Below are 18,502 nucleotides of genomic sequence, written 5' to 3' on the forward strand. Positions count from 1 at the left end.
GTAAAAAATTTTTTTTGGAGGCTCCTCACATGAAGATTGAGAAAAAGGATGTGTGTGGGCAGGGCTCGGCAGCAAGCTCTTACACTTCTGGGTTTCATTTGTTAATAAGGACTTGCCTGACTTTATGACAGAGCCATTGACCACCTGATATCCACATGTCCAGGAAGAGCGCCTAGCTGTTATTTGAGAGAGCATTGTCATTGGATTTGTGAATTTTGGAAAGATGGAGCTTTTACCTGGAACGAGATTATGAGCCAGTTCACACCACATGCAGTCCAGTGTGTGTGTGTGTGTGTGTGGTGGTGGTGTGTGTTTTTTTTTTTTTTAATTCTGCATAAAAAAAACGCATGGAAAGTAGGTCATATGACTTTTAATGGCATAGGCCACACCAGTGCTTGCCGTTCCGATTCCAGCCAAAAAAGTAGATCATGCTGCATTTTTCCTGCACTGTACTGGAATGCTGTAAAAAGCATCAAAAACGCACTGGAACACATGTCCTTCAGGTTCAGAAAAAAGAGGGGGAAAAAATGCACTATACTGCATCAAAAACATGCAAAAAACACGCATGTAGAAAAGCTTCTGGAATGCATCCGGACTGCGTTTCTATGGTGTGAACTGGCCCTAAAGTAATTCTCAAGGTTGTAATTTTAAAAGAAAAACAAAATGTCATACTTGCCAGGTCTGTGGTTTTTGCACAGAGCAGCCCTGATTTTTCTTTTTTCCCCTGCCCGTGGTCCAGGCTCCTGCCCCCCACCCCTGTCAGAGTGCCCCCAATAGCAAACCTTTTGCTATGGGGGCACTTGAGCAGGCTGGCTCCCATGCCGCGCTTTGTGTGTGAATGGACAATGTCCATTCACAAGAGTGCAGCTTGGCCCCATTCCCCGCTCTCTCCTCATTCAATCACTGGCTGTGATTGACAGCAGCAGGAGCCAAGGGCTCCCTCTGCTGTGGAAGCCGATGAGGAGAGAGAACGAGAGACCTGGGAGATCTGCTCTCTTATTCACCTTGCTGGATCGAGATGGGGCTCAGGTTTGTGTGTGTGTGTGTGTGTGTGTTTGTGTGTGTGTGTGTGTGTTTGTTTGTGTGTGTGTGTGTTTTTTCTCTTTCATGGATAGAATGTGTGAAGGTAAAAAAAACACCTGCCTTTTAGAACCACTTCAACATCAGAGAGGCTCACATCTAATGGATGGCAGTAGTCGGCACATTGTAGTGTGTCTGTGTTTTTTTTTTATTATTTTTTTTTTTTCGCAACTTATACATTTAAAAGTGTAAAATGGATGGTTTAATGATGATGCCATTCTTTCATAAACCTTTTCATGGATATTCTAATTTATCAGCTATTAGTGTTTTTCAGATCTTGCAATGCAAAGGATGTATGTCACCTGTTGGAAGGATTTATTTGTCTACACCCAGAGGCCAGGACAGCAAGATTGACGTTTTCACTTTAAATCTCTCTGCTGTCACAATGTAAGAGGAAATGGAGCTATTTGAGCCAATCGTGGTGTAACAAGTGATTCTTGTTTCTGTGTAACTAATGTAAGGTTTCACTGTATTAGGTATACACTTGGTTCTGCAAGAAAACAGGTACTATCGCCGTGTGATGCGCCCGTCACACTGGAGAAGTGTCATATATTTGAAGATGAAATAAAAAAGGTAATAGAAAATCTTATTTGTTTATAAAAATTAAGGAAAACAGAATAGTAAGGCAGCACACAAGGCAACAATTATGTGCAATAACCCAAAGTAAGGGATCTTGGAAATAAAATTAACCAAATCTGAATTTTGTTTACTTTCAGAGATAAGAGAATTGCAATCGTTGCTGAATTGAAGCAGTAATAAACCCAAAACAAAACCTTTATTGGATTGCGAATCACCAATTCTTGTATGTGATGGCTGCATTTAGTTTTCTTTTCTTTGTTTAGGCTTTCTTTTATTTCCACATGAAAATCTGTCCGGTAAGCCTGTGCTTATAATGAACAGCTTTTATTTATGTAAAACCTTTATCCCAAAAGAAAAAGAAAATTGCTGTAACTGCTTGTAAAGTGTTAGCTAGAGTTTGGCTTTAATATGTTGGTGTCTTAAATCCCCCCCCCCCCCCCTTTATACCCCAAGCTGACAGTGCCGATGTCCAGAGGTTCCCCTTCATCCAGAATGTGGGTGCACCAATACAGGAGATGTGATGCTGGCCAAATCGCCATGTAAAAATGGGGGGGGGGGGGAGGCCTGAGTAAAGAAAATTAATGCAGCCACCACATCTAAGGACTGGTAAGCCGCAATATAGTTTTTTTATTTTTTTTATTTAATAGCTTCCTTTTACCTTAGTGCAGTCCTCCTTCCCTTACCTCATCCTTCGATTTTGCTTTTAAATGTCCTTTATTTCTTCTGAGAAATCCTCACTTCATGTTCTTCTGTCTGTAACTCCACACAGTAATGCAAGGCTTTCTCCCTGGTGTGGAGTGTCGTGCTCGCCCCTTCCCTTGGATTACAGGTGAGTCAAGACGCTCTCTACATTGCAGATAAAGGAGCTGTGTGTTAGTGGGTGTCCTGACTCTCCTGTAGTGCAAGGGAATGGTGAGCACGACACTCCACACCAGGGAGAAAGCCTCACATTACTGTGTGGAGTTACAGACAGAAGAACAGGAAGTGAGGATTTCTCTGAAGAAATAAGGACATTTAAAAGCTAAATCGAAGGATGAGGTAAGTGAAGGAGGACTGCGCTAAGGTAAAGAAAGCTGTTTAGGAAAAAAAAATTGTACCTTTACAACCCCTTTTAACCACTTACCCCCCGGACCATATTGCTGCCCAAAGACCAGAGTACTTTTTGCGATTCGGGACTGCGTCGCTTTAACAGACAATTGCGCGGTCGTGCGACGTGGCTCCCAAACAAAATTGGCGTCCTTTTTTTCCCACAAATAGAGCTTTCTTTTGGTGGTATTTGATCACCTCTGCGTTTTTTTATTTTTTGCGCTATAAACAAAAATAGAGCGACAATTTTGAAAAAAATGAATATTTTTTACTTTTTGCTGTAATAAATATCCCCCAAAAATATATAAAAAAACATTTTTTTTCCTCAGTTTAGGCCGATACGTATTCTTCTACATATTTTTCGTAAAAAAAATCGCAATAAGCGTTTATTGATTGGTTTGCGCAAAAGTTATAGCGTTTACAAAATAGGGGGTATTTTTATGGCATTTTTATTAATATTTATTTTACTAGTAATGGCGGCGATCAGCGATTTTTTTTTCGGTATTGCGACATTATGGCGGACACTTCGGACATTTTTGACACATTTTTGGGACCATTGGCATTTTTATAGCGATCAGTGCTATAAAAATGCATTAGATTACTATAAAAATGCCACTGGCAGTGAAGGGGTTAACACTAGGGGGCGGGGAAGGGGTTAAGTATGCCTGGGTGTGTTCTTACTGTGGGGGGGGGGGTGGCCTCACTAGGGGAAACACTGATCCTCGGTTCATACATTGTATGAACCGAAGATCAGCATTTCCCCTGCTGACAGGAACGAGAGCTGTGTGTTTACACACACAGCTCCCGTTCCCCGCTCTGTACCGAGCGATCGCGTGTGCCCGGCGGCGATCGCGCCCGCCGGGCACACGCACGGGAGTCGGGGGGGAGCGCGCGCGCCTCCGGCGGCGCGCACGCGCCTCCGGCAGCGCGCACGCGCCCCCTAGTGGCGGCTATACGATAGGACGTATAGCTACGGGCTCTCGCCCAGGAGAGCCGACCTGCCGCCGTATAATGACGGTGCGCGGTCGGCTAGTGGTTAAAGGAGAAGTCCCTCCTTATTGAGAGAAATCATTAATCCCAATTGTTTTCCTAACCTAACTTCTGCTTCTGTGTACAACTCCCATGGTACCTTTCCATACAAGCGCTAAGTTTTTGTTTCATTGTGAAAGTTTAGAATGTGCTGTGGTAGCTGCCACTACTAGTGTTCCTCGCGCCACTCTCGTACCCATGCCAAGCGGCTGCATAGTAAGCACCAGCAGTCGCTCGTTGATTTTCTCAATAAAGGCATAGAGTTCTGATTTGGATGAGGTGGAGATGTGGGACAATGATGTCAGAATCTCCACTTCTACAAATTGCAGAATGCTTTTGTATACATTGAGAAAATTACAGGGTTATGCTTGGCATGGATACTATTAAGGATACCTCCTGTGCAGCAGGGCAACTGCTCATCATGGGTCCTGGAGTACAGCGAGGATCAGTGTAGTAGCAGAGATTACTACCATGATTTTCCACTTTCACAGAGAAAGGCCAGGTATGAAATTTGTGTACTTATTTGTTCCTGCTGAAACAACTCGTACTTCCACTGTGCAGCTCGTTTTGCACAGAGTGCCTCCGATTTGTCTTCTGGGGTCCCTTGGTGGCTGTCTCAGCTGACCCCCCTCTGGGAAGCGCTCGCCCAAGGGAGTTAGCTTGCGGGCGCGCTCCAGTGTGATACACTCAGCGGCTATGGCAGTCAACTGTATCACTCGGCCCCGCGCGTGCTGTCATTGATTTGATTGACGGCAGCGGGAGCCAATGGCTGCTCTGCTATCGATCATCCAATGAAGAGCCCACAAGAGCTGGGGGGAAAGCAACATGTGATAGTGCCCATGGAGATTCGGGGCTCAGGTAAGTAAAACGGGGGCTGGGGGGGGGGGGCATGAGAGTGCAAGATGTTGTTTTTGTTTTTTTTGTGCTGACCGTGATATATTAACTGGTGACATTCATCCATTCTTTAAAATAAAACTGGCGTTAAGAAGTATGTAAACCTAATAAAACAACATGCTCTGCTATGCAACATACGTACTCGCCTTTTTGCAATTTTCTGTACACTGAACTGTGCACATGCAACCCCCGTATTAATCGTTTACACACATTAGTAAAGGATAATTTAACTCCGGTGCATATGTGTGGCACCTGGCATCCTATGCCAGCCAATCGAGAACCAAAGACTCCTTACCTGGGGAAAAAGCAGAGAATTGGCTGGTAAGGCAGATTGTGGAAATCCTATTTATAGAATTTTTTTTTTTTTTTTTTTGCATATAGTAGGTAATGGCTAAAATTCTTGCCACATTTTTATTGCTGTCAGCATTCCATTGGGGAATAAACTTTTGTGCTGGTGACCACTGTCGCTGGAAGAAAAATTGTTATGGTCTCTGCAAAGGGGCATAATAGATATTTGCTCATCTTTAATGGAAGTTATGGTTTCTGTGCAAACAAATATTAGGTTAAGAGGATAGGTATGCATACCTATGTGATTAGATTCCAGTGCAGGCACCTTTGTCGTGTGGCTGTGGTCCTTTTTGAGCCATATGAAATTATGGATATTCATTTTATGAGTCGCATGTGATTTGCACAGGAATGCGATGTGTGACACATCGAATTATTGTGAACCCATGCTTTAAAAAAAGTTGCACTATTTTATTTTTTAATATGCAAAAGTTTGTTTTGAGAGCAGGCACTACACAGTATCGACCACAGAAAAAACAGTGACTACAAAAGCTAATTTCAAAGATGTGGTGTCTGCCCGTATGTAGGACTTTTGCATATTTAATAATTTGTTTATGTGGCTTGTGAAGAAAACGCTCTAAATCCGAATTTTTTGTTTCCTTTCTGTCTGTTCTCCATCAACAAAGTGCAAACAAGTATTGGGAGTATTGCAGAGAAAAGTTGCAGCTCTGGAGTCCGAATTCCAACATTCACCTTGTGAAGAGGAAGATAATTCTTGAAGTTTCTTGTCTCCGTCCTAAAGTTTTGTAGAATATTAAACTTGGTTCTGTAATTGTATTTTGCACAGCAATGATTGCACATGCATCTGTGTAAGCATTTTGAGAAAAATCATGGCATTTTAATTTTAATGCAATGCAGCCTGGAGCAACCAATAGTTACTCAGGTGGTGGTTACTTATTCCCCAACCATATATATATTTTTTTATTTTGTTACTGGCTTAAGTAACGGATACCTTTGCTCAATACATAATGTAATAGCTGAAAGTGGAAATTCAGTTTGTTCTTTAAACAGCATTGCTGTGGCAAATATTCAACTCTCTTGATCTTGGCTCACGCTGTCAATGACCCACTGCCTGGGGCAGGAGCCTGGCCTCATTGTTACATTGGACTGTGGTCACACATAACATTCATGCCATTCAGTGCGGCGGTAAGGATTGTCGCTGCCAAAGGAGAAGAAGTAGGACGCGCAATGTCATCCGACCAGCCAGAAGACACTTATGTGATTTTTTTTTTTTTTTTTATTTGTTTCCTCAGGGGGCTAAATTTCTTTTCTTTTGCATAAAGCAAAGACAACATTTATGTATGGGTTTGATATTCTATTTCTTTTTGGGCCCCTCTTTACACTTGTGCGACTTGGGACTGAAAAGTCGCTTGACAAGTCATACCCCATGATTTCCAATGAGTACCATTCATATCTGTGCGGCTACAAAGTAGTCCCTGCACTACTTTGGTCTGACTTTGATGCGACTTTAGGTCCATAGACCTTAAGATTACACAGGCATTCCGTCAAGTCACGTGACTTTTTCAGGTCGTACAAGTGTGAAAGAGGCCTTAATGAGTTTTCAGTCAGGTTTTACATGCTGCACTAGTGAGGGCTTTATTTTTATGTTTTTGTTTTTTTATGTTTTCACACTTATCACATGGATAGAAAGTACTGTAAAGGAGAATCTCTCTTTTGGGGATAAAGTCAGTAATGCCTACCTAACAGATGTCCCCTAAACCTTCCCCACACTCTTACTTCATGTGTCCTTTCTCCAAAACGGTCAAATGCAATTGTTTGAACAAAAGAACTTCCCATATCTATCCCCACTTTATCTAAACCTTAAAAGGGAATGAATGAAAACAAATGTTTACTTATTTCCTTGTTTACATCTGATGACCTGACTTCTCCACCAGTTTCCTATTGGTATTCTGGTTATGAAATGTAAGCAATTTTAACATTTGGGAGAATATATCTGCCCTTTGGTTGCAAAAGCTGAATAGGAGGGGTCTGTAGCTGCAGCGCTGGCTGGACTCCTTGCTTAGTTTTAAGTTTACAATAACCAAGTTAAACTACATTGTTGGCCCTACTGACTGGAAATTCTTTCATATATCAGGTTTGACTGACAAGGAAAAAGGAACTCAAGTTTGTTTGCATCCCTTTAGTAACATTTTCCCCTTATTTTAATTGTTGATGGGTGGCTACCAGAGGAGAAAATTAGGTGGTGCCGCGCCCCCCCCCCCCCTTTTTATTTTTATTTTTATTTTTCTGGGGAAACAACATTGTAACCTTGAGTGGGGGTAGGGTTGGAACCTTTGTTGGGTTATGATCTGGTCCTGTTTTTAAATCTGTTGTGAGATAATAAAGCTTTGCCTTGTACAACACCAATACCCTCTAACTGTGCACAATCATTCTGTGTCCTTTGAAATCAAGCCAGACATGATTTCACAAATGAAAATATTATCTGCCTTTTTTAAATAGGGGGTTGGGAAAACCTTGTTTATATCTTTTTTTTTTTTTTTTTTTTTTTTCTCATCCACTACAGGAGGACACAAGAATTCAGAAACAATTGGTTATACTGCTACCTAAAGCCCCTTTCACACTTGGGCGCTTTTCAGGCGTTCTAGCGCTAAAAAGGAAAAGCCACCCTTGGTGTGAATGCCTGAGTGCTTGCACACTGGGGCGGTGCATTTGCAGGAAGCAAGCAGCATCTTTGGGGTGGTGTGGGAGTGAAGTATACACCGCTCCTCCACCGCCCCTGCCCATTGAAATGAACGGGCAGCACTGCTAATGCGCTTTGGCAACATGGGTGCTATTAACCCTTTATTTGGCCGCTAACGGGGGTTGAAAGGTCCCCGCTACTGGTCGAAAAGCGCCACTATAACAGCAGTAAAGTGCTGCTAATTCACACACCACCCCAGTATGGAAGGGCTCCTACTGACAACTTGGAAGCCAGCCTCTGTGTAATCCAGCATGCCTCAATTTTTGTGTGTCTTTTTAAGAGGTTGCACACTTTTACCAGGACCACACTAAAATGTATGTGCACAGCTAACCTGGACTGTGATCTTCTGGGCACCCAGCTTTGCATGCTGCCGATTTACAGAACTTGGTGCACTGTGTTAGTGTGTATCCAGCTTACGGCCGGTTGAGCTAAGCACTAGGAACTACCCCACTATATGCACAATTGGGTGACCTTTCACATTTCCGACCACTGCATTTATTACTACGGTAGGATCGAGCGCTGACATCACATGGAGTGCTGCATGCTCTGCTTATTATTTTTTTTTACTATGCAGCCTGGAGGAAGCCTCCCATCACTACTCTTGCAAAACCAATTAAATCTCTGGTCTATTTCCTCTGCCTGTTTACAGTTACTTGGTCACCTCAGCTGCCTGAGACCCTCAGAAGTTGATTTACTAAAACTGGAACAGTCAAAATATGGAGGAGCTCTGCATTTGGCAAAGCTCAACTGAACAAGCTTAAGTTGGAAGCGGATTGGCTATCGTGCATAGCTGCACTAAATGTTTCACTCTCCAGTTTTAGTAAAGCAACACCAATGTGTCTTTGCCTAAGGCTCTTACCTGGTTTCCCAAGAAGAAGACACCCAGGACCCAGCTGTCATAGTATTGTCCTCATCTGAGTTAATCTCCCCGCTGTAGCACATGGCATTGGTCTGCCCGGTTGTAAGCATACTCTGGCACCATCCCTTACAGAGTCTCTCTGACCTTTTGGGAATCTCCAAAATCAAACTGTGACTTACTGTTGCTATCTGATTAAGTCTTAACAGTCTAGCTCTGGAGAGACTTGTTTTTAATTTTTTTTAGGCATCATAGTTCCCTACAGATTTACATATTGTTGTTTCAACCCTTAGTGATAGTGCATCATTTCACTGCATCTGTAGGATTGGCCTGCTTTTCCTACTCCTGTTTTAGAGCTCCTACAGCTGCCTTAAGATACCACTACAGTGAAATGCGTTGAGGCAGGACTATGTTTGTCAATTCTAGTTATGCAGTGATGTTGCTTCCTGAGCTGACTTGCTGAGTTTGGAACACACGCCACCGTCAGGGCTCAGGGTGGCATATTGGTGGCTGTATGTATTTTTACTGGGATTTTGGGCACTTTTAAATGTGAGTGGTGTGATTGCTTGTATTTACTTATGCAATTTGTAATTATAATACAGGATTTATATAGCGCCAACAATTTGCACAGTGCTTTACAGTACGGATACAATTCAATACAGGAGGAATCGGAGAGCCCTGCTCGTTGGAGCTTACAAACTAAAATAATTGCACTATGAGAATATAGATAGATTTTATATATATATATATATATATATAGATATATAGAGAGATTAAAAAAAACGGGGCCTGTATTGCACTTCCGGCGCCAAGGAACAATGTATCAACTATTTCAAAGTGAAGGTGAAATGATGTATATTAATCAAGAAAGGTAAAGGGGGTACCAGTAATGAACAGTGGTATTGCCCTCAGAGCAGCTATTTAAATTAAATGGAGGGAACCATTTCTTGTGAACTGGTGTTCAAAAGATAAAACAGCGCTGTGAGTTGGTGTAAGTGATACAGGAGGTCAATGATGATGTGATAGGTGATCTAGAACGGTGTGTTAGTGCACCATACACCAAATAAAAGATACACCTCAAACAAGTGGATTGCTCCCCCTTCCGGGGTGCAGGCTTACCACAGCAAAGAACAACAAGTGTTTCTTTGCACTCACACCATCCGGTGGTCCTCCAGATATTGTCAGGATTAACTCTCAGCAGAGGTACATATAAAACAAATAAACAGACCAAACATAGTGTGATATTGCCTTAAATGTGACCCCAGACAAGTTGGGTATAAACCCACTAGTAATGCCCGTACAATATGACAATTGTGAATGAACGTGTAAACAAAAAGGTTTCACCGCTGTTTCCCATGCACAGGAGCTGCGCGCATGCTGTGATGCTGGTATGGTAATCCTAGCTGTGGTTGGTAGTCAGTGGAAAGCAGATTGTGATTGTTGTAGCCACGCACTGGTGCGTTTCGTCACTTCCGACTTCGACAGAGGGCGTGGCTACACAGCGCTGTCACTTTCCCTTTATACTCGCACAACAGCAGGCTATTGGATGAGAGCATTCCGTCCACCGGTTATGATTGGTGCAACGCGAACCGGATGGGCAGATGGACGTCAGCCGTGTTGTATGGAGTTTTAAAAGAGGATAATACTACTGCACTTTAGTGTAATCGAATAAATGTAGCAAAATACACCAACATTATGCTTGTCCTCAAATACGGGAAAGATCTTTGATCTATACAAGCGATGGCGTGAAAAAAATATAACTTTAATAAGGAATGTTTAAAATACACTACTAGTGTTTTTTGTGTAACAAACACATACGGACTTGCGCCCAATCACAGATAGTGTGGGCGTGTTTTGAGTTCTCATATGGTTAGTATGTCTATAAGTGATAAACTTACCAGATCCTGAGAACAGGGATTCGGATATATAGGAGATGGGTGTGTGCTGGCTTCATTACATAACACCCAAGATACTACATAGATTATATGATTTAGATGGTATTCAGGTAGTGACAGTTTTGTAAAAACCGAATATAAAACATATGTATATGTGCGTGTATAACCGCAATGGTCATAAAAAGTAGATGAGCCAAAAATGCACAGTCACGCACGTCAAATTTGTCAAAGATAGGGTAGGCTAAAAACCTACATATATATATATATATATATATATATATATATAACAAAGTAGTATTAAAACCCATATATATATATATATATATAAAAGCACCCCCCATAGTGACAGAAAAGCACATGTGTGTATATAGATAAAATATATTATATATAATATAAAATTATATAAAAGATATGTAAATATGTTTCAGTGCTTAAGGAAACACAAGACAAGCAACGGAGAGATCAACCTACTGGTTCATTATAGGTGGTTACTGGAATTGTTTTAAATAATAAAAGGGGGCATTACTGTGTGTCACAGAGCTGGATGGTGAGCCCAACAGTTGGCTAGGGGCACAAAGGGGATAATGTATGCTCAGGAAGTTTGAGAGGAGGAAATTGGTAGTAGGGCTATGTGAGGGCAAAGAGGCAGCTTAGGGATATGTTTTAATAGTCACTAATAAAACAATTTATGTCGAGATCGACATTTAACCCTTTTGGTACCAAAGTGTCAGCCGTGTATATCCATTCGGTTTCGCGTTTGGATAGTTCTCTCACATAATTGCATCCACTCCATGTGGGTCCAATATGGTCTATCCCCCAGAACTTAAGGCCGGCAGGATTGCAATCGTGATGTAACTTAAAATGTAGTGATATGTTGTGATCTTTGTATCCTAATTTGATATTGGCCACATGTTCGGCTATCCTGACTTTTAGTGCTCTTTTAGTTCGTCCGATATACATTAGTTTGCACGGACACTCGAGCATATACACCACATGGGTTGTATTGCAGGTGATAAACGCTTTAACTTGAAACTGAGTGGCATTGGATGTGGAGGTAAAGGTGTCGATAGAGCCTCTTGTCCTATCAGCTTCTCTACACGGGAGACATTTCTTGCAAGGAAAGAAGCCATCCCTATCCCATATGGTTGGAGTTTTTTTTGGAGGGTCAAATACTTTTTTCACAACTTTATCACCGAAGCTCACAGCCTTCCTATATATGAAACCAGGTTTGGTTGGAAGGACTGTGTTAAGAGTTTTGTCCAGGAATAAAATGTGCCAATGACTCTTGAAAATCTTTTCTACTTCTTTATATTGGCTGTGATATCCAGAGATGAAGCTCCACTCATGCGTATTTTTCTTAATCAAGGATTTTGTAACGGATAGGCAGCTTGATCTAGGTAATTGTGCTAATTCTTCTATAATTCTTTCCAGATGATTGTCCTTGTAGCCCTTTTCCATTAACTTCCCTTTGAGCAACTGGGCCTATGATATAAAATGCAAGTCGTTCGTGCAGTTGCGTTTCACTCGCATCAGTTGGCCCTTGGGTATGTTCTTCAACCACATAGGGTGGTGCCCACTTTGTATGGGTAGGTAACTGTTGGAGTCTGGTGGATATAAAATTAGGGATAGTGGCGCTGCTTATATAAGCACTATAAAAGTAGCTAGATAAGAGGTAATTATCATAACCTCCAGATAGAGCGCTGGGTGTGCAGTATGTTCTGATATTGCTCCTCAAAGACCTACAGTCATTAAGGTCCGCAGCTCATAGATGCTACTGATAGAATGATGGATTACAATATCCTCTATGTACAAAACTCCAATGTATACTATTCAATGCGCTAGCATATATTAGATAGTAATCTATACCTAGGTAGCTATATGAGGTATCTACTGCAGATAATGTAATCCTGATAATAAACACTCACTAAATAGTAACAGGTGCATATAACGGGAATACAGCTAATTGCATAAATCAGATACAAATCAGCCCAATCAGTCATACACGCCTCTCCTTGGACCAAAACTGTCCAGGCGCGGTAGTGATAGGTGGGCTCCTGCCCCCTTTAAAGAAAAAAGGGTTATTGCTGTAAACGTGCCCCAGATGGTGCAGTATGTGGACTATGAGTGCACACTGGTTATAACATCTATATATGAAATATAATGTCCATCCTGGGGAAGAAAGACCAATGCACAAACTGTCAAATATATATATAGTTCAACATTCTTCTTTCTGTGATCGAAACCATAGGGAAATGTACAAGGGAACTGGTAGGAAGTGGCGTGCGTTCCAGCCAAACCACCTCTCGTACACCCGGAAGTGACGTCACACGTACAGGCCTGTACGTGTGACGTCACTTCCGGGTGTACGAGAGGTGGTTTGGCTGGAACGCACGCCACTACCTAGGACACACACGCTATCACTCTGTGCAGCTAGGCTGAGCTGAAACTTAGGGCGAATTGAAGCCAGCCACTTTAGCTACGAGTGATTTTATTTTATTTTCCCTTTTTTATTTTAGTAATTGGTGTCCCCTGCCCACTTATTTTCAGGGGACTATCGTTTTACTGGCAGTTAGCCCGTATACCTCAATACCAGCCAGTAGGTGCGGACATTGCCACATTTATTTTTGAGCTCTAATATATTTTTTATACGTTTTTTATTTTTATATATTTTCCTGTGAGTGGCTTGCATCCACATGCTTTTTGAATAAACCAGTGTTTTTTACAAGACCAAGCTGTCAAAATCTTATTACACTATCGGAGCCCCCCGTATGTGCTTTTTTCTTATCCGAGGGACCAAGGGAGCTACACTATCCGGGCTTATAGCAGAACCATACCCGTTTGGAGGAGGGACCCAGCAGCATCCAGCAGCAGTGATTTCCTGAACCCCCGATACACGCGGATCACCCCAAGAGGGGACTTCTATCTGGTGAGTGGGGTAGCCCGAGGGGAGCACCGGGAGCACTCGGAATTGTGTGACAGAGGCACTACTTTCACACCCACCTGTCTGCTGGACTTTCACCAATCTATCAAGTTCCCTTGTACATTTCCCTATGGTTTCGATCACAGAAAGAAGAATGTTGAACTATATATATATTTGACAGTTTGTGCATTGGTCTTTCTTCCCCAGGATGGACATTATATTTCATATATAGATGTTATAACCAGTGTGCACTCATAGTCCACATACTGCACCATCTGGGGCACGTTTACAGCAATAACCCTTTTTTCTTTAAAGGGGGCAGGAGCCCACCTATCACTACCGCGCCTGGACAGTTTTGGTCCAAGGAGAGGCGTGTATGACTGATTGGGCTGATTTGTATCTGATTTATGCAATTAGCTGTATTCCCGTTATATGCACCTGTTACTATTTAGTGAGTGTTTATTATCAGGATTACATTATCTGCAGTAAATACCTCATATAGCTACCTAGGTATAGATTACTATCTAATATATGCTAGCGCATTGAATAGTATACATTGGAGTTTTGTACATAGAGGATATTGTAATCCATCATTCTATCAGTAGCATCTATGAGCTGCGGACCTTAATGACTGTAGGTCTTTGAGGAGCAATATCAGAACATACTGCACACCCAGCGCTCTATCTGGAGGTTATGATAATTACCTCTTATCTAGCTACTTTTATAGTGCTTATATAAGCAGCGCCACTATCCCTAATTTTATATCCACCATCCATCCCTGCCCCTTAGGGGACAGCTTCCAGGGAGGCAGCAGCTTTTTACCTCTGATATCCTAGCGCAGGTTTTTACTTTCTTTAACTGTTGGAGTCTGTTGGCTTGAAATACACCTTGATTCCGAACTTGTTCTCATTTCTAAATATATTAAGATCTAAGAAATGAATGCTTTGTTGGTTGTATTCGCTAGTTAAGTGAATATTACAAATATTTGTATTCAGCTCCTTTAAAAACAATTCCAACGTTAAAAGGGATCCTGCCCAAATAAAAAACAAATCATCTATATAGCGATGGTAAAAAATTAGCTCATTACGTGGCACATTAAAAATCGTTTTATCCTCCCACTCTGCCATAAAAAAAATCGCTATACTGGGGACAAATTTAGCCCCCATTACAACGCCCTTTCTCTGAGAATAAAAACACCCAATATACCAAAAATAATTATGTCCTAGGCAAAAGTCCAGACAATTACGAAGGAATAATTTTAAAGTGTGTGTCATGTCAGCGCTCATCAAATGCAGCCTCACCGGCGCCCATCAAATGCAGCCTCACCAGCGCCCATCAAATGCAGCGTCACCAGCGCCCATCAAATACAGTGTCACCAGCGCCCATCAAATACAGTGTCACCAGCGCCCATCAAATGCAGTGTCACCAGTGCCCAAATACAGTGTCACCAGCGCCCATCAAATACAGCCTCACTAGCGCCCATCAAATGCAGCATCACCAGCGCCTATCAAATACAGCGTCACCAGGGCCCATCAAATACAGTGTCACCAGCGCCCATCAAATAAAGCCTCACTAGCGCCCATCAAATACAGTTTCGCCAGGGCCCATCAAACACAGCCTCTCCAGCGCCCATCAAATGCAGCGTCAACAGCGCCCATCAAATACAGTTTTACCAGCGCCCATCAAATACAGTGTCACCAGCGCCCATCAAATGCAGCATCACCAGTGCCCATCAAATACAGCATCACCAGGGCCCATCAAATACAGTGTCACCAGCGCCCATCAAATACAGTGTCAACAGCGCCCATCAAATGCAGCGTCACCAGTGCCAATCAATGCAGTGTGGGGTGGGGGATATTTTAATACACATACACATTTTAAAATGTCATGTCAATGATCATGAGAAGGGTTCAGGGATCAGGATACTCCAAAATGACACTAGCGATTAACAGGAGGACAATTGGCGCTACTGCTGCTTGACAGTGCGGCCGGGCGCCCTAGGCGGTCGCCTATTCCGCCTAGTGGTAGCGCCGGCCCTGCCCCTGGTGTACAGTGCTCCATGGAATTCTGATTTTTTTTTTAGGTCTCTTCCTGTTCTGACAACCTAGGCATTCCCATTGACAATCCCAAGAGTCTTTGGGAAGCCTGATAAACACTTGCCGTATTTGAATACGACATTAAAATGGTAATCAACTGTGCCGCATGGTGTCATTACTGCACAGGAGTGAGATTGGGAGGTGCCTGCTGGGTAGCCAGCTGCACCGAATCTCGGAAAAAGACACAAGTGGGTTTCAGGTGACCATCATAGATGACCACCTGCCTGCTTCATAGATCAGGTAAATTTTTAAAGATTTATAACTGACCAGCATCAATACTGTTCTAACAGTATTCTAATTACATTGTGCCAGTAACAACAATAATGGGGGAGCTTTTTGTTAAAAATTGATTATGGGGAATGACCACGAAGGAGAGAATACAGCAGGACATAAAAAGAGATTAGCCACAGAGGGGAAAATATGGGACATAGAAGGAAGAGGAAGAATGACCACAGAAGGGAGAGTACAGGGCATAAAAGGAAGAGAATAAACACAGAGAGGGGTATACAGGGAATAAAAGGGAGAGGAGAAAGACCACAGAGGGGGTAATGCAGGGAATAGAAGGAAGGAAAGTAGATGAGAAAGAGCAAAGAGGGGGGAATGCATGGAATAGAAGGGAGAGGAGAAAGACCTCGGGGGGTGGTTGGAGGGGGGGAATGCATGGAATAGAAGGAAGGAAGGAAGGAAGGGGAGAAAGACCAAAGAGGGGGGGATGCAGGGAATACATGGAAGGGAGAGGAGACAGACCACAGAGGGGCTAATACATGGAATAGGAGGAAGGGAGAGGAGAAAGACCACAGAGGGGGTAATACATGGAATAGGAAAAAGGGAGAGGAGAAAGACCACAGAGGGGGTAATACATAGAATAGAAGGAAGGGAGAGGAGAAAGACCAAATAGGGGGGGGATGCATGGAATAGATGGAAGGGAGAGGAGAAAAACCACAGAGGGGGGGGGGTATACAGGGAATAGAAGGAAGGGAGAGGAGAAAGAGCAAAGAGGGGGGAATGCATGGAATAGATGGAAGAGAGAGGAGAAAGACCAAATAGGGGGGAATGCATGGAATAGATGGAAGGGAGAGGAGAAAGACCAAATAGGGGGGAATGCATGGAATAGATGGAAGGGAGAGGAGAAAGACCGTAGAGGGGGGGGGTATACAGGTAATAGAAGGAAGGGAGAGGAGAAAGAGCAAAGAGGGGGGGATGCAGGGAATAGGAGGAAGCGAGAGGAGAAAGAGCAAAGAGGGGGGAATGCATGGAATAGATGGAAGGGAGAGGAGAAAGACCACAGGGGGGGGGGGTATACAGGGAATAGGAGGAAGGGAGAGGAGAAAGAGCAAAGAGGGGGGGATGCAGGGAAGAGAAGGAAGGGAGAGAAGAAAGAGCAAAGAGGGGGGGGTGCAGGGAATAGAAGGAAGGGAGAGGAGAAAGACCACATAGGGGGCATGCAGGGAATAGAAGGATGGAAGGGAGAAGAGAAAGATCAAAGAGGGGTGAATGCAGGGAATAGAAGGAAGGGAGAGGAGAAAGACCACAGAGGGGGTAATACATAGAATAGAAGGAAGGGAGAGGAGAAAGACCAAATAGGGGGGGATGCATGGAATAGATGGAAGGGAGAGGAGAAAGACCAAATAGGGGGGAATGCATGGAATAGATGGAAGGGAGAGGAGAAAGACCAAATAGGGGGGAATGCATGGAATAGATGGAAGGGAGAGGAGAAAGACCAAATAGGGGGGAATGCATGGAATAGATGGAAGGGAGAGGAGAAAGACCAAATAGGGGGGAATGCATGGAATAGATGGAAGGGAGAGGAGAAAGACCAAATAGGGGGGAATGCATGGAATAGATGGAAGGGAGAGGAGAAAGACCGTAGAGGGGGGGGGGGTATACAGGTAATAGAAGGAAGGGAGAGGAGAAAGAGCAAAGAGGGGGGGATGCATGGAATAGGAGGAAGGGAGAGGAGAAAGACCACAGGGGGGGGGGGGTATACAGGGAATAGGAGGAAGGGAGAGGAGAAAGAGCAAAGAGGGGGGGATGCAGGGAATATAAGGAAGGGAGAGGAGAAAGACCACATAGGGGGCATGCAGGGAATAGAAGGATGGAAGGGAGAAGAGAAAGATCAAAGAGGGGTGAATGCAGGGAATAGAAGGAAGGGAGAGGAGAAAGACCACAGAGGGGAGATGCAGAGACAGGAAGGAAGGAATAGGAGAAAGACCATAGGAGGGGGTGGGGATGCAGGGAAAGGAAGAAATGAAGAAAGGGAGAGGGAGGAGAAAGACCACAAGGGGGAAATGCAGGGAATAGAAGGAAGGGAGAGGAGAAAGACCACAGACAATAGAAGTCAAAACTTGTAACGGAAGTGACATTTCGTCACGGCCATCTTGATACACCCGCACTCAGCCACAGTAAGCCTAAAGTCGCCAAGCGGACATCTTTTTACACCCACCAAAGTCTTGCATTTCACACTAATTTTTACCACTAAACTGAGCTTATATCGTGAAATACAATATTTTGAAATCGGTCAGTCTTTTTGGATGTTGAATTTTAAAAGCAGTCGGTGTTCTGTCACATTAGCAAACTTGTGAGATTAGCAGACTTGCCTCTGCTTTTAAAATTCAAAATCAAAACAGTGTCACTGACTTCTAAATACTGTTTTTAACGATATAAGCTCAGTTTAATGGTAAAAAATAAGTGTGAAATTCAGGATTTCGGCGGGTGTAAAAAGATGTCCGCTTGGTGTACCAAGATGGCCGCGACAAAACGTCACTTCCGTTACGAAATCTGACGGGACATGGGTTGTGAATTTTCTTCTGCCTGGACGTAATAAAGTGTATACAAAGCAATTCAGTCCGAGTTAGTTCCATACCTTCCTATTAAATATAATCCAATATTTATTGAAACTTTTAAGAAGACCAGGCAGCTGTACTGCCCAGAAAGCCACCGTCGAGCGCCTCTCCTCAGCCAGTGACAGCTGCAATTCCTAATTAGCTAATACTAGGGGGCGCTGTGATGAATTCACAGCCC

The 18,502-nt window shown here is 43.2% G+C and overlaps 1 protein-coding gene across 1 annotated transcript in view; it reads left to right on the forward strand.

The window, feature by feature from the left end:
• MIS18A (MIS18 kinetochore protein A) overlaps positions 1-5,945 on the forward strand; it is a 17,762-nt gene extending 11,817 nt beyond the window's left edge. The window contains exons 3-5 of the mRNA XM_040351060.1: positions 1,345-1,467; positions 1,557-1,653; positions 5,640-5,945. Coding sequence (XP_040206994.1) covers positions 1,345-1,467; positions 1,557-1,653; positions 5,640-5,732 — 313 coding nt within the window. The 3' untranslated portion in view covers positions 5,733-5,945. The remainder of the gene's footprint in view (positions 1-1,344; positions 1,468-1,556; positions 1,654-5,639) is intronic.
• Positions 5,946-18,502: the final 12,557 nt, after the last annotated feature.

The sequence above is a fragment of the Rana temporaria genome, chromosome 4 (assembly GCF_905171775.1).
Source record: "Rana temporaria chromosome 4, aRanTem1.1, whole genome shotgun sequence".
Taxonomy (NCBI): domain Eukaryota; kingdom Metazoa; phylum Chordata; class Amphibia; order Anura; family Ranidae; genus Rana; species Rana temporaria.